Source organism: Miniopterus natalensis, chromosome 7, assembly GCF_054644295.1.
Source record: "Miniopterus natalensis isolate mMinNat1 chromosome 7, mMinNat1.hap1, whole genome shotgun sequence".
In the NCBI taxonomy this organism is placed as follows: Eukaryota; Metazoa; Chordata; class Mammalia; order Chiroptera; family Miniopteridae; genus Miniopterus; species Miniopterus natalensis.
The window spans coordinates 27,562,851-27,578,957 of record NC_142087.1 but is presented as its reverse complement, the minus strand read 5'-3'; the positions used below and the strand labels follow the sequence as shown (position 1 = coordinate 27,578,957).

The window sequence follows — 16,107 nt, the reverse complement described above, 5'->3', positions numbered from 1 at the left end:
TGACACACACAAAGCACTTGACTATGAGAGTTGTTGGTTCTTACATACAGGTTGTTGGTTATAAGGACTCATTTTTTTGGCCAGCTCTGTGTACATATAGTGCTGAGGCGAAGCTGTGAGTTAGAGGCTCTTGTGTTCTCTTGGCACTGCCATGACGAGGCAATCTCGGGGTGAGGGAGACATTCGGAGAAGGTGGCTGCTGTGTGCACACTCCTTGCTCCCTCTCATTTCCCCTCCTTCACTCTGGTACCAGTGACCTCTGAGCATTAGACAAGGGCCTGTCTTGCTTTTGCCAGTCCCCAGCACATGGAAGGCCCGCAGGAATTGTGCGGGTGGGCCATGGAGAAGACCTGTGAGACTGCCAAGTGCTCTCTGGGAACTCAGGGGAAGGGTGGATCAGCAGCTCAGGATTTTGGGGTGGTGGTTCAGCCACGTTGGGGCCCCTGGAAGAGAAGGCTGTCTCGCTCTGAGGTGTTGGGTGAAGACTTCTTGTATGGGGACTTCTGAGGTATAAAACTCAAATCATTGTTCTTATACCCTTTTTAAAGATCTTTGCTCTCCTCCATCAACGTGTCACTTAGTCTATGAGTCCAGTGATGCTTCCCAACATTGTGGCTTCTACATATCCACTGAATTTTCAGATCTGCAACAATACAATAAGTGCTACCAAAAGTGGTGATACTATAAATTCATTCACATGTTAATTTGTCCTGTGATTTTACAAATATGAATTAAACTTTTTAGATTGATAAAAAATTCCTGTAGTAATTTAGTAGTTTTCCTGTTAAACTAACTGAGTTGGGAGAGCGGTTAGCTGGTGAATTGGAAAGTTAGCAGGTATAGGTCCTGGAGCCCCTGGTGCTTCGAGCAGTGCTGGTTTCCAGCTTCTTGTCAGGTTGATGGTATTTCTTTAAAATAAAGCCGGTCTTCAGTTCTGCGAGGGGTTCTCCAGTGCCAGAGAGGATTCCTCAGAAGTGGTAATGGCTTTCTTCCAGACCGTCGGTGGTGGTGCAGTGCCAGAGAGGGCACCGGAGCTGGAGGGTGGCGGGCCTGCGGAACCAGACAGAAGCCACTCGAACAGCAGCACCTTGTCGGACCGGAGACTCAGCAGCGCCAGCCTCTGTAGCATCGAGGAAGAGCACCGCACCGTGTATGAAATGGTGCAGCGGATTCTCCTGTCAACCCGAGGTTATGTCAATTTTGTGAATGAAGTATTTCGCCAGGTTAGTGTGTGTGTGTGCGTGTGTGATAAGTTCATGAAACTGAAGAGATTTTTGTTCCTGTTCCTTTACTCATAATACTCTGAGAAATACTTTTGATGAGTTGGGCTAAGTTACGGGACTGAATAATGATCCCTCTGATCCCGCCCCCTTTTTTTCCAACCCTTACCCAAGGACAAACTTTTATTGACTTTAGAGAGAGAGGAGGGGAGAGGGGGAGAGAAGGAAATATCAATGTGAGAGTGAAACATCAATCGGTTTCATTCCGCATGTGCCCCATCTGGGGGTTGAACCACACCTGGGTATGTGCCCTGATGGGGAATTGAACCCACCACCTTTTGGTGTTTGGGACAGTGCACCAACCATTGAGCCGCATCAGCCAGTGGCCTCTATCCCACCTTTAATTTGTCATGTGGAGTGTTGGGTGATTTTATTTCATTTGTGAATTTTTTAAATTGTGTTTTTGTAGAATTCCCACATGTGGAGGGAAAATTTTATATTTGAGCAAAATCACTCCAAAATACCTATGTTTCCATAACGAACTTTGAAACCAGAGGCAGGTGGGAAGAAGGCCATCCTGTGCACGCGTGAACAAACGAGCGCAGCAGAGAGGAGCTGCAGCCTGGCGCCGTTCCAGGTGCCCAGGGCGCCCCCCATGGGCTGGAGGCTCTGCGCTTGTACTTGCCCTGCCAAGGCCTGTACCTCTTATCAATTTTGGAAAAATTCTCAGCCATTCTCTCCTCAAATATTATTTCTGCCCCTTTTTAGTCATCTTTCCTCCGCATCTCCAGCCCCGCCGAGGGTGCCTTTTCTGCTGCATTCTCTCTCTCACCTTTTCTCCGGAGTTAGCTATCTTTTTGTCTTGCAAGCTTCGTTCCTAGATGTTTTCTGATATATATATTTTTTTATCCAGTTATCTCTTCAGCTTTGTTGATTCTGAGTTTTTAATACCAGTTATTTTTTCAGTTTCACTTATATCTTTTTCTGATATTTTATATAAATATTCTGTATTTTAAACTACTATTTATTTATTTTTATTGTGGTTTTGTTCATATTGACATATTTTCTCACACTTCTGATTTTTTTATTGATATGCTACATATGATATTAACCAGATGGTTCATTCCAAAGAGTTTTGGTTTTATTATGATTTTACTTTCCACTGGGAGGATTTGTATTTGCTTTCCGGGGGCAGGATAAGATGGTATACCTTGGTATTGGGTTTGTGTTGCGTAGTTGTCTACATTTGTCAAAATTCACCAAGTGATTCACTTAACATTTGTGCATTTTGTTGTTTATAAGTTTTACCTGAAGTATGGTAGATCCATTGTGAACTCCCGTTAGTGATATATGCATGCTGAAAGGTTTAGGGCTGAAATGTACTGACGCCTGCAGCTTTCTTTGAAATGAATCAGAAGTAAAGTGGAGTGGAAGAAGGACAGATAGAGAAGGGTGGATTGACAGATGTGTGATAAAGCAATTATAGCAAATGCTAACAGCAGAAGTTAGTGAATGGGTGGGCATGTGGGTAGTCATTGTAAAAGTCTTCTAGCTTTTTGTATGTGTGGAAATATTTGTAATAAAATTTTGGAACAAAATTAGAATAAGACATCAGTGCGTCTTTGTCATGTTCTTTGCCTTTGTTGATCTTTCTTGCAGCAAACATCAGAATATTTGGCACATTGATGTGCTGCAATCTTGTGATACAGTCTCCTCTGTTCTGGAATTTGATGGGACATGACCACTGTCTCTGGAGATTTAGATATTGCATAAACCCTTGTTGCATTGAACTCTGCCTCTGGCTGGATCCTGAAGCATGAAGCTTTAGGATGGCATTAAAACACATCTCTGAAACTTGAGATCAGGATGTGGATTCACTGCTAATTAACTTTATAACCTTGTGAAAATATCTCAGTTGTCCTGAGTCCCTTCTTAGCTCCTCATCTAGGGAATTCAAGCATTCATCAGAGTGCTGAGTGCTTCTTTGTGTTCACCCCTCATACAGAAATTTCTTAAGGCTGATGACTAAAAAGGCAAATGCACTTTCCCTTTCTGAAATTTATGACATCAAATCAAAATTCCTATGTGTAGATATGAAAGGGGAATCTTTACCATTAAAGAGTTTATACAAACATGCATAATGTTACAACTGGTCAGTGCTTTCATTAACATCTCTGCTCAGTGGTGTGTGGTAAATATTGAACAACTGGCTCTCCAAAAAGGAGGGGAGGGAGGAACAGAGGAAGGAAAGAAAAAGGCAAGGAAGGAAAGACAGGGAAAGGGAAAGGCAAAGACAAAAAAGAAAGGAAAAGCAGATGGTAGCATTTGCAGACTTCTGTGGTGTAAATACTTCCACCTTGGCTCATCCTTGGCTCATTCAAGCTACCACCATGGACGTCACAGCATGGAGCTGGGAAGAGATGTTACAGTTGGTTGCAAGGGCTGCACTAGTATGTCTGTTATCTTGTAATTTATATCTGATTCAATCGGAGAAGTTCCCACTTGTACAATTATTATTGTTTATATAGCCAATTGGACTATCTGTGTAGGTCTGCATTTCAGTTATTTTTTGCGGAAAAATTATTCAGAATATAGAAGTTATGTTTAAATGGGTTATATTTTCTGCCACAATTATGAAAAGGCCTTTTGTCTTCAGATAAGTTTGGTGTGCACAAAACTGTGTCGCCCTGTGGAGTATATTACAAGCTGTATGTTTTAAAGGAAAGTCTGAAATTGGTGATGGTGATTGGGAATGTCTGTTATGCGGTCCTATAGCATTCTGAAGTCACGTGGAGTTAAGAGGAGTTTTCTCTTTTCATTTTAGGCATTTTTGTTGCCTTCCTGTGATATAGCTGTAACAAGGAAAGTAGTACAAGTGTACAGAAAATGGATCCTCCAGGACAAGCCTGTGTTCATGGAGGAACCAGATAAAAAAGAAGTTGCCCAAGAAGAGGCTGAAAAATTAGGGTTTTCTGAGACTGACAGCAAGGAGGTAATATTTCATCCCTCGTTTCAGTTGGGACTGTATGTATTTTACCTGCTCAGAGATCCCAGGCAGGTGGATCTCTTTTTTTATCACCCCCGATACTCAAGTTGCCGAGTTCCCCGAGGACCTGCCTCCGAGAGGCTGCATCTTTGCTCTTTTCAAGGTCACCGGTACCTCCTAACCCTCAGGCCAGGGCCAGTGTGCATTGCAGCTTCATTATTCGTCATTACACAAAAGTTGTTTCATACACCGTCATATTTTACACACCTTTGTACCAGCCTAAAAATGTCACTGCCTTATTGTTGACACTTGTAAGTAAATAGCACTTGAGAAATAAACAGCATTCTCAGAGAGTGGGTGCTCTCAGAATGCACCTCGAAGTCTGAGTTTGATAAAGCGCCAGGCTGGATTAGTATAAAACACTGGCGTAGTGGGGCCCCTTCCTGAAACACAAGACACTTAAGTCCTATTTATGTTTCTGGCATGCTGGTTTGAGATCTAGTCTGAGAAGTTATTTCTAACAGTAGGTGTTTTTCAGAGCAATTGATAGCAGGCGTTTAAAAATATTTGCAGCCAAAGGTATCTCACGTTTAAGTATCTGTATTAATTACATAATTCTGATTTTTTGACTAGTCAGGAGGTCAGAATGGAGAGTGAGCAAATGGAATTAATCACACATTTTAAAGGCCCGTGTTACATGCTCATTCAGTCGTGGGACGTTTGTTTATTTATTCAACGCGTAGTAACTGATCGGCACTATTTTAGGTGCTGGAGATGGAGTGGTGAACAGAATGGTAAAACAAGCCCCACACAGCCTTGCCCCCTAGAGCCTATCCTCTGAATTCTGGTTAATGTAAGGAATTAAATATTCTAACTTGTGCTTCTTTGCCCTCTGTTTTCTGAAGGCCGCGCCTGAAGGTTCTGGTCACAAGCGGTCCTCCAGTTGGGGGCGAACATACTCCTTCACGAGTGCGGTGAGCAGAGGGTGTGTGCAAGAAGAGGAAAGCCGGAGCGTGAGAGCCGGGGCCCAGGCTGTGCTGCAGGTATGCGCCGGCGCCGGGACCGAAGGCCCCAGCTGGAGTCCGCTGGAGCCTGTGTGTAGTGAGACAGCGTCCTTAAAGTCTGGTGATATTTTTAGCCATCTGTCAGTAAGCAGCTCTTAAATTCTCATTCTATGTTTTCTTTCTGATTTCTCACTTTCACCTTGTAAAGAATTTTTTTTTCTATTCAAAGGAGGCATATGAACAGGTTACAGATTTTTAAGAGGGATTATTATGCAGTGAACGTGAAATGACTGAGGTTTAAATCTTAAAAGCATCTCTGGGACACATATGGGTAGTTACCTGGACTCTAATTTGCAAGATAAGCATGGTTGATTATATAATCGTATGAGTTAATATTCCTCTTAAAAACTGTCTGTGCTTATGAAGAATGATGATTAATGCAATAATTTTTAGATAGTTATCTGAATGAACTTATGAAGTAGAACTGGTACCATTTGGGAACATTGGCAAGAACAGCTTTGGCTCATCACTTACTTTCCCCAGACCTCAGGATTTTATCTCACAAATAGGGGTTGAGAAATTACCTCTTGGTCCCATCCAGCTTGAATGTTAATACAAGGATAAGTGAAAACACAGGGTGCCTCTCCTTCCTCTGCTCCCTGGCCCCTCACCCTCTATCCCATGTCCACGTTTATAGCTGGTTCCAGTTAGGCCTCCCAAACAGAGCACAGGCGTGGAGTTTGGGGATGGCATTTGCAGGGCACGTGTGTTACCCAGTTTTCAGTGACACTGTGTTTTATTATCTGTCTCTTGATAGGATTTCCTCTCATGGAATCCTTTTTGTTTTCAGGTTAGTTAGCAGTTTAGTACACTACCACTAATGAATTTTCTCATTTTTCGTTGAAAATCGGCAAATGATTTGAAATTAACTTTTAAAAAAATCAAGATGATTTTACTTTAGTAGCTTCAAAGAATTTTGGGACAGCTCATAAATATAACCGTGTCCCCACCAAAGAAATGCATGCAGGAGTCCCTACCCTGATTCCCTTGGTAGCCCCTTCCTCCTGGTGGACACCAGATTGCCATCATCAGCCATAGCAGTATCGGCTGGGTTGCAGGTCCCAGTTATCTCCTTCGGTTCAGAAGAGTGTCATTTGTTTACTGAAAGGATAAGTTACATCTACTTGGCTGAACCAAGAAAAAAATTTTCTACTTGGTTATAGCATTATAGATTTAAAAAAACATTTAGTATGGATTTAAATGACTCTTTTTATTCTCATTATATCCAGGACCTTGCCCCTTTGCTTGGTTCATTAGGAAAAAGTGGTCAAATGGAGGTTTGATAATTACAATATGAACATAATTAATTTTGTTTATTTTTACCTTACCAGAAACTAACATAGTCATGACAAATATTCATGTAGTTCGCATTTTGATGTTTTTAAAAAAAAGTAAAATGAAAGAAGTATAATACAGGCTGGGGCAAACGTAGGCTTACAGTTGTTTGTGTGGAAAATAATATAATAATAGTATAAGAATAAACAGTTTCATGTGCTCACAACTGTAAGCCTACGTTTGCCCACCCTCTGTATGAAAACCTCCTCATTTTTACTCGGGAAGATGCAGAAGCTTCAAATTCAAATCACGAAGCCAAATACGCTGAATGAGAAAGGTCTGTACTGCAACATGCCACCTGGGGCACACTTCTTTTGAAAACATGGTCAGTGTAACTGCTTTAGTTTGTTACTCATAAAGTTCTTTGGCTTCTTTTTTCTTACTCGAAGGCTAGTAAATCCGTCTTCATTACCGTTATCTATCATCCATTATCCTAGTGCGTATTTAATAATTCTTCCTAGAAAATGGGGGCTTGATACCTTTTTAATACTGCATAAAATAATTTTCCAGGCTGTCCACATTTTAGTTCATGCACTTGACTTTCGAAGTGTGTTCCTTTCTCCGGCCAGGTTTTGCATGTGTTCTGAGGTGTTGTGTTAATGGATTTCCATGCACGGGTGAGCCAGAGAAGTTCTGTTCCTTCCCAGGTCCTTTGAATTTGTACTGTTGAACACAAAGGAAACCTGATACAGAATATAGCCCTCGATGTATGGAGCAGACTCATCCCTATTACCAGACTGACAGCTCAGAATTTCCTAAGTTGAGAGTTCGCTGGTGTCATCTGTCTAAAGGGTAGCACAGTGTTACTTTATTGCCGCGCCCCAAAACTGTACACTTACTGCAGGATAACCTTGGTCAGAGCTGCTCACAGTTTTCTGCTGAAATACCCCCGGTGGTAGAGGGCGGAGCATAGAGTGGTTGGCCGAGGAGCTACATTCTTTTAAAATTTGTTTTTATTTTAAGAATTCACTTAGGTTTTATATTCTATTGCACAATATAGTTTTTATATTAAAAAACATAGGCTCCTGGAAGATGTGCGGTGCCCATCACATGGCTTGGCTGTTTCCTGGCATGCGCTGCTCCTGGAGGGCATGCCCTGGTGGGGTGGCACTGGGCTGCTTTCCGGCAGCACGTGGGTCAAGTGCTGGGAGATTCCACAATAATCAGAGGGTTTTTTCCAGCCACTCTCTGACCACAGTGTCCCTTACCCCTCCCCTTGCCCACCCCAAAATTTCTCACCCGGAGGCCGTGATCCCCCATCTTACCTTTTTCCCCCCCCCGATTCATAAAATTCCTAAAGTCACAACATCAATATGCAGTAGTAATTTTTTTCTAGGAATGGTCTTTCAGGTTTCTCGGTATTTGATTCTAAGAGATGAATGAAAAAAAAATCTTGACTGTGTTGCTACCATATTTTTGCCTTAATTGAAATAACTCGGGTGATTCATTGGTAAAGTAAAATTGGTATCATTAGCTTTAAGCAAAATTTGTTCATATTTATATGTTTAATAATTTCTAAGGTAGAATTTGTTTGTTTTAAGGTGTTTTTGACAAATGCTGCGAACGTCTTTTTGCTGGAACCATGTGCTGAAGTTCCCATGCTCTTGAAAGAACAAGTGGATGCTTGTAAAGCTGTCTTGATAATTTTTAGGCGCATGATAATGGAGCTTACAATGAATAAAAAGACGTGGTAAGTTTATTTCAAATTCATTAATACTGTAAATCACATGTCTGTTTTATAACATAATAATTAAAATGTTACAGCCTTCATTTATTCAGTGGCTTTACAAAGTTAACAATAAGGTGATGATCAGTCTATTGTAAGTTTCTGTGGATTTTGAAGAAGTAGGTATTCAGTCCTTTGATAATTCATTTATTTCATTATTGGCCTTAAAAATGTTCCTGAATTAAGAGTAAGTGGTCAAATTACTTTACTAGTAGACTTTTCCATTTTAAACTGACATCAGAAATTTTTGTGGAAAAACAGTGTACCTGGGGTTTTAGAATATCATTCTTCATAAGCCCAGGATAGTTTGTTAATTGCCCCAAAATGCTGTTAACCTACGTTTACTGCTTCACACTTGAAGTTTTAAATTCATTTGGAAAAACAGTCATTTAAAATCATACGCCGTCAGAGTGACTGAAACAGTACAGTCAACAGTGGCACTGTTAACATATGCTTGTGAAGGGGCTTCCTTGCCCTCTGTTTCCCAGTGGTGGTTTACGTTTGTGACACCCTGAAGGTGCGTGGTGCACAGGCCTTTTCCTGCGCTGTCTCCCGCAAGGAGTATCTTCATAGCACTTCAGCTTCTGCGGTGGTTTCAAAGGCTCAGCCGCCGGCCAGAGTGCCTCGGCGCCGCTTCCTCCCCCCGCATCGGGAAGACGGCCTCGCCGTTCTGTAAAGTGGCCTCCAGTCCACGCTTTGCGTGTTCCTCTCACCCAGCCACCGTCCTGAAGCGGACGGGCTGCCCTCCTGTCGCCTGGCCGTGGTCAGTGTGCCTGTCAGTGGCCTTTGGCCCTGGCTCTCAGTCCCCAAGCCACCGCAGACCAGCACTGGTGGCACACTTCCTTCCTGGAGATCCCAGGGGTCAGCGTTGCCAGGCCTGTGTTCTGGATGCCCTTTCTGGACATTCTCCAGTCAGCGCACAGGGTGCTTTGGAAATCTGTGTACAGGTTGTGGAAGCCACAGAAACGAGGCAGGACTGAGCTGGCAGGGGCCTCGGGGACCACGGAGTCCAGCCCTTTCCTATCTCTGAGGAAAGAAACTGAAATCAAAACTGTTAGGGAAGATTTTTCCAAATTGGAGATGATTCTTTCACGCTCATTTTCTTCTAGAAGACTCTTACGGGACATTCATGGATTTCCATGCTTTCATAGGTTCAGAAATGGGATTAACGCTGTGTCTTTGTCAGTCATTGCTTCAGTCAGGTTTGCACTGAGGACTGAGGTCTTATTTGAAATTATGACATTTCTCGTTCTCATCATGGTCACAGGATGGGCCTATAACCGTCTGTGTGGAAGAAGTCTTTTTTTTCATTGTCTTAAGCATCACATGATGTGAGCAGGCAGTGGTGACACTGGGGCTGCCCTTCCCTCCACCATGACAGGGGCCTGGGGACCTGTGGCAAGTGACAGGCTGCCCCCAGCTCTGCTCCATTTCTTTCCTCGCCTCTTCGTGGTCACGGGTCGCTCGATGCCCAGGTGCCCAAATCTCTCACGACTTGACAGCTGCCCTTGTTCCCTGCTCCAGAATCCAGAGGCTGTGTGTAGGACAAGCATCAGGCGGAGAGGACAGTGCGAGTGCACGCGGGCAGAGAACCTCGGGACGAAAATCTCATGGGGTCAGATGCAAATAGGGCAGAAAATCCCTAGAGGTCATTAACCCTGAGAGGTTTGGTGAGATTCAGTGAAGAGAAGATACTGTCCCAACATGCAGAAATGTGAGGAAAGTACAAAGGAACTGTGATTTAGAGATCTCAGTATCTGACTTGGACTATATGACGTTGTTCAGCCCAGGGTTTTATCTCTAAAAAGCAAGATAAACAGACGGGTAGTGTGTGAGATCTCACATGAGAAGTTAAAAGGGACTGAGGCGATTTCCTTCAGAGAACAAATAGATGGCCCTTATATACAGAAGGGTGTGTTCTCAGATTCCAGGGACTTGGGGCTAAGAAAAGGTGAGCAGACACTTTGATGTGAGGACTGTAACTGAGCTGGAGGAAGAAAGCTGCCCTCTGGCTGATCCAAAGGCCTTATTACTATGATAATTAGCAGTGTTGTTCTGTCTCTCTTGTGCTTTATACTCTCCAAAGGCCTTTTACATAGAAACCCCTTTCTGCAGGGTACACTGTGCCTGAGACGTCACGATCACAGCTGTCTCAGTCGTTCCCCGTGATACAGCCAGGATCTTCCAGGCACAAAGCTCCTCAACGCGACTGCCAGGGGCCCTCCCAAACCTCCCTACCTCGAGAGTACTGTGGAGTTCAGCGTGCTGCAATGCTGCCTGCTCACTCCCGCAGAACCAAGACCAGAACGTCAGTTTTACTTTCTGTCACGATGGTAGATAGGGAGGCCTCACAGGTTACATGAAATGATGACGTGAAAACTAAAGGGCGCTGCTTGGGTGCAGATAGGCACAGGTGTTCACTGAGTGCCCGCCACAGTTGGAGAAAATCGTGTGTCCCGTCTTGCGAGGGGAGAAAATCGGGCCAGGAGGATACCTGGCTTATCCTGCCCATTGAGGTGGGCGGAGGAGGCATATTGTGAGAACTGTTGTAACATAAGGTAGCTTGTTTTTACAGAACATGGTATTCACTCCAATTTTTAATACTTCTGAGTAATACGTATTTATCACTGTTGCTGAATTCTTAAGAGAATTTCTCGAACCTATAAATTAAAGTGCTTTGGAGATGTGATTAACCTGAGCTTTTATTTTGGGTGGCCCAGGGAACAGATGCTGCAGATACTGCTCAGGATAACAGAAGCTGTCATGCAGAAGCCAAAGGATAAACAAATAAAGGACTTGTTTGCCCAGAGCTTGGCAGGGTTACTGTTTAGGGTAAGTCTTTTTTATTAAAACATTGCAAATGCACGAAGGGAATCAGGTTTTACAGCAAAGTAGTTTTGATCACTGAATGTTTTAATACAGTAAAATGAAACTAACTTTAAACTTCCAGAAATTTAATTAGAAATCTCCCTCAGCCTCGTCAAGAAGGTTGTCCTCGATTCTTTACAATTAGTTCAAGGCTTCTTTTAGGCCTTCCTACCTCTTCGCCATTTACTTTCCCTTTTGACTTGCTTGAGGTTGGTAGAAATTAGGAAAATACCAAGAGCCATTGGCTTTGGTGGAGGGCCAGGTAGATTTGAAGAGGTAAGGGCTGAGCTGAAGTGTGGGGGTGGGGATCAGGCCAGGGAGCAGTTCAGGCTAGAAATAAAAATGTGAGAGCCACTGGCGTGTGGGACAGTTGTGTTTAAAGCCACAGGACCAGATGGGGTCACCTAGGGAGAAAATGCGTGTGGTAGAAGGAAGAGGGCCAGCTCCGCGATTGGTGAAGGAGGGGAGCCAGCAGAGATGCTGAGAAAGAGTGGTCAGGGAGCTAGGAGGAAAACGGGAGGAGCCCCTGTCTGGATGCCCGGAGGAAGAGTATTGGGTAAGAGGAGAATGGCCAGTTGGCCATTGATTTTTGACAGTCTGTAGGTGGTTGAGAATGTTCCAGGAATGTGAGGCCCACTTGGAGCCGGGCAGTGGAGGTAGCAAGTGTAGTCAGGGCTTCGCAGAGGTGTTGATGTGGAAGGGGGGAGGAAAGGAGAGCTAGCTGGCATGGGCAGCGTGTTCAGAGGGCGGGTGTGAGGTGGTTGGTATTAAAGTGTGGGTGCCTGCCAGTGGGGATGCCCAGTGAGGGGGAACTAGGTAGTCGGGGGAGAGGGAGGGGCGCTGCAGAAGTGAAGTCCTGGATAAGGTGAGGAAGGCCGGTGTGGCCTTAGGTGGGAGCAGAGAGCCAAGGAGGTATCTGTTTTTTGCATCTCAAGCGAGAAAGGTCAAGAACATATAACGTCACCCTGAGGGAGAGAGACCAGTAGGCAGACGACAAATAACTGCCTGGAAAGTGGACGTCTTAAAGGTCCTGAGTGCACGAGCCTATTGCAGCTATTAGAAAGCACTGATAAGGGTGGGCTGCGTAGAATTGAAGCAGCGTTTCTGAAAGGGACAGTGAGAAGGGACTCTGGGGTAAGGCGGCATTCTACACGCAGGCATTAGGACAGGGATGGGCCCGACTTGGAGCACTTGACTGAGGAAGCTGGTGGGCTGTCAGCTGGAGGGACAGTTACAGGCGGACTTCTCTCCTCAGTCGATGTGAAGGTGGTTTTGGAGGGTATATATTGGGAGCATATCTAGAATACAGTAGGATATGTAAGTGAAGGTGATAAAAGAGGAAATTGGTTCTTCAAACAAAACAAATTGTTCCCATTGTAATATAAGAAAACCCAACTGTTCATATTAATTTTTAATAATTTAATGACTGAATGATCTTGACTTGATGAAAAATGTATGAGAAGCTACAGAAATAATTGGCATAGTCTTCACTTGCCTCCTGAATAGTATAATCACTTATACTCTGATTGCCTTGCCTAGTCACTGGATGCATGAAGTGGTCTACACATCCTTTTGGGAGTGTTATACTTTACTGTGCTCTTGTCTCTAGGGTGGCACTGACCACTTACTTTGCTGCCCTCCTGGAAATACAGACACTCTGCTCACTTTGCTCTGACTTCCATGGAGCACCTAACTGTCAGCACCTTTTTGATCTCTCAGCCCCCATGGGACTGGGGCTGCCAAGGAACATGGACTGAAGCCAAGCTCAGGTTGGCAGGGACTCAGGACTCATTCCCAATTGCCTGACTATGCGTGTGAGCATTGGAATTAGAGTGAGAACTGGTTGTTGAATTAAGCAGGACTATTGTGGAACTGTGCTTTTTGCTTGGTTGGTTGGTTTTGGGTTGGGGGAGAAAATCCGTCTTGTTAATAGAGAAATGTCAAATCTTACTTAAACATTTGTTTTGAGTCCATGATTATTAATGATTTTGATGTCGTTATTTTGACAATAGTTAGATGGATTAAGAAGAATGCTTAAATTCAGAACTAACCACAGAATAGTGGAGAGAAGATGAGCTTAGGGGAGTTATATTCTGGGTTCTGAACCCGGCTCTGGCATTTCTGGCTGTGCCTCCTTTCTGAGTCTCGTCCTTCATCTGTCACAATCAGGAAAGGATTCCTTCCTATCTTGATGGGCTCTTGTAAGAATGAGAGCGAATTCATTTGGGGTGTGGGGTCACCTGTTGACTTCCCAGGTGATTTTGTGAGATCCAAGGTGGGAGAAAACTATGAAAAGCCTGGATAGAGCTGCAGGCAGTCAAGTGAGCATCTCTTAGTCCCATAGTCAAGTTAAAACAGGACATCTGATTATTAGTCACTTGGTCATGGAGTCTGTCTACAATCGCCAGATACTTAAATTTTTCTTTTAGTGTTTTTTTGTTTTTTGTTTTCCTCTGTCAGTAGATAACTTGCCTTGGCCAGTTTTTTTCAAATGATAGTTGAGTTTTACTTAGTTTTAAATATTTTCCAAATAATGTTGATTGCCATAAATGATGTTTTAGTCTGTTGTCAGTGCTAACTGCAATCTTATGCTTGAAGCTCTTAAAATTTGGACTGTGGTCCTTCTGTTTGTAGTGTGAGCCATCACTTTACAAGTGTGTACCTAAGTGTGGGAGAGACTCTACGTCTGGTTGGTTGGGAAATATGTGTGTAAGAAAAGGAGCGCCTCATGAGTGAAGATGTTTACATATAGCTCGTATGCCACGATGTATTTGATGACGCATGAATTTCAGTGCTGAAGGAACCCTGGCGATGCCTTTTATTTTTAATGAGAAATATGACTCCAGAAAAGCCAAGTAAATTGCCCAGATCACAAACTGAGGCAGTGACAGAACCTAGAGACTGGGGCTCTTTCCCTCCTCTTGTTAGGAAAGGGTAACGTAGTCACAGGGCACCCTGCTTTCATGTCCAGAGGTGTCACTTGTCACCGACTGACTAGATTTTATGGTTTTGCTCTGTGTGGAAATGTTGTTAGTTGTGAATTATGATAATGGTTCCACAGGCCTGTGTACACGTTTGCAGGATTTGCTAAGGTGAGTTTTATTAAGCTGTAGGAAGTCATTGTTCTGTTATTGTTTTATAATTAGTCAATTCAGCGAAGCCAAGGCTAGATTCTCAGTATAGGGTGTCTCAGCACACAAACACCTGCTTTTCCACCTGAAGCCAGTGCTGTAACCAGAGGAGAGGCTGAGTCCTGGTAACGTTCCAGTTCCTGCTTTCTCCTCTTACTCTACTGAAGATTATGTTTTTGATCTACTATTTATGAAGTTTAATGTGTAAATGCACCTTATGGTAATGTCCTCAAACTCATTTTCAAAATAGGAGTGTGAAGATGAATAAATAGAAGCTAACGATTTAGTCATAATAAAAATACATAATAAATGATAAAATTATTTTAAGTTTTTATTTTGCATTCTTTTTTTTTTGGTGATCCTCACCTGAGGATATGTTTTTTTAAAAAATTGATTTTAGAGAGAGAAGAAGGGGGAGAGAGAGAGAGAGAGAGAGGGCAACTTCGATGTGAGAGAGAAACATCGATTGGTTGCCTCCTGTACCTGCCCCAACAGGGGATCGAACCTGCAGCCCAGGTATGTGTCCCGACCAGGAGTCAAACCCGCAGCCCTTTGTGGTGTACGGGACTATGCTCAAAACAACTGAGCCTTTTGTATTCTTAATTTTTAAAAAATTTATTCTTCTTAAAAGCAGATTTTAAGTATGCGTTTAGGACCTTGTTTTCAATATACTTAACTACTTTAGCTCAACTTTAATATTTTTACCCCTTTAAAAAGTGTAGTAGTAAACACGAACAGAAACATAGGGAACAGGCACATTGCGTAAGGGTCACTTTAAGTATGATTTTCAAGTGGTCAGAACAGTCCTAACTAGTTATAAACAGTTTTCTATTTCTCAAAATTTTACTATGTGTATGTTAAGGAAGAATTTCTCTTTTAGTTAAAAAGCAAATTTACCCCTATTCCATGCACAGCATAACTGCTAGTGACAGTGGGATCCCGTTTGTGACTGGATTGGACAGAAATATTTGCAGGTTGGCATGTTAACAAGTACATTTAGCTCTGCCAGCAGATCAGGGAAGTTACACAGACTTGGATATAAAGTTTACTGAGATTGGGAAAGTATCTGGGGCTTATCTGAGATGGACTTGGCACTTCTTTCAAGGGAGATACATTTGGATTTGAATTTCGAAGGATGTGGACTGTTTTGGCAGAGATAAGGAACTGGGCAATTCCAAGGTAAGGAGATACCCAGAACATGTGCATAATAGTCTTGCAGGGTTGCCCATGAGACCAGTTGCAGTGCTGTGGACCGTAAGACTAGTGGAGGACACAGAGAAGTGAATGGGCTCCTAAGGAAAAGGCCAGTAAGCTGATGGGGGAAATGCGGAGACCGGTGGGAACTGAAGGCTAGCGCAGGCTGGGGGTGGGACGCTTTGGAGGAAGTGATGTCCGAGTTGTGACCTGAAGAATGAATATGGGAGTTAAAGAGGCAAAAGGGAGGGAAGCGAGGGGAGGGAACGGATGTGCAAAGGCCAGGGGCAGGAGATAACCAGGTCCAGGAATTGGAACAATCTTAGTGGGAGAAGTTGAATTCCTTTCACTATTGGACTGTATTACAGGTGCCTGCTGAACATGCAGGTAGAGCTATCTCTCAAGCAGATAGGTAGGTCAGGAAACCAGCAAAGAGGTCTGGGCTGAACATGGAGATTCAGAAGTCAGCAGTACACAGATGGTAACTGGAGCCATGAGATGGAGACCAAAACCCAGGCAAAAGGTGGAGGCAGCAAGCAGAGCAGTCAGTGGGCTGGGGGATGGCAAGTGCAGATGGAGTGAG

General features: G+C 43.5%; 1 protein-coding gene across 1 annotated transcript in view; it reads left to right on the top strand.

Annotated features, from left to right (window-relative positions):
• The window catches only part of RALGAPA2 (Ral GTPase activating protein catalytic subunit alpha 2), a 225,136-nt gene that overhangs the window by 46,450 nt on the left and 162,579 nt on the right, over positions 1-16,107 (top strand). The window contains exons 10-14 of the mRNA XM_087818894.1: positions 996-1,223; positions 4,045-4,212; positions 5,112-5,249; positions 8,147-8,295; positions 11,052-11,163. Of these exons, the coding sequence (XP_087675020.1) occupies positions 996-1,223; positions 4,045-4,212; positions 5,112-5,249; positions 8,147-8,295; positions 11,052-11,163 (795 nt within the window). The remainder of the gene's footprint in view (positions 1-995; positions 1,224-4,044; positions 4,213-5,111; positions 5,250-8,146; positions 8,296-11,051; positions 11,164-16,107) is intronic.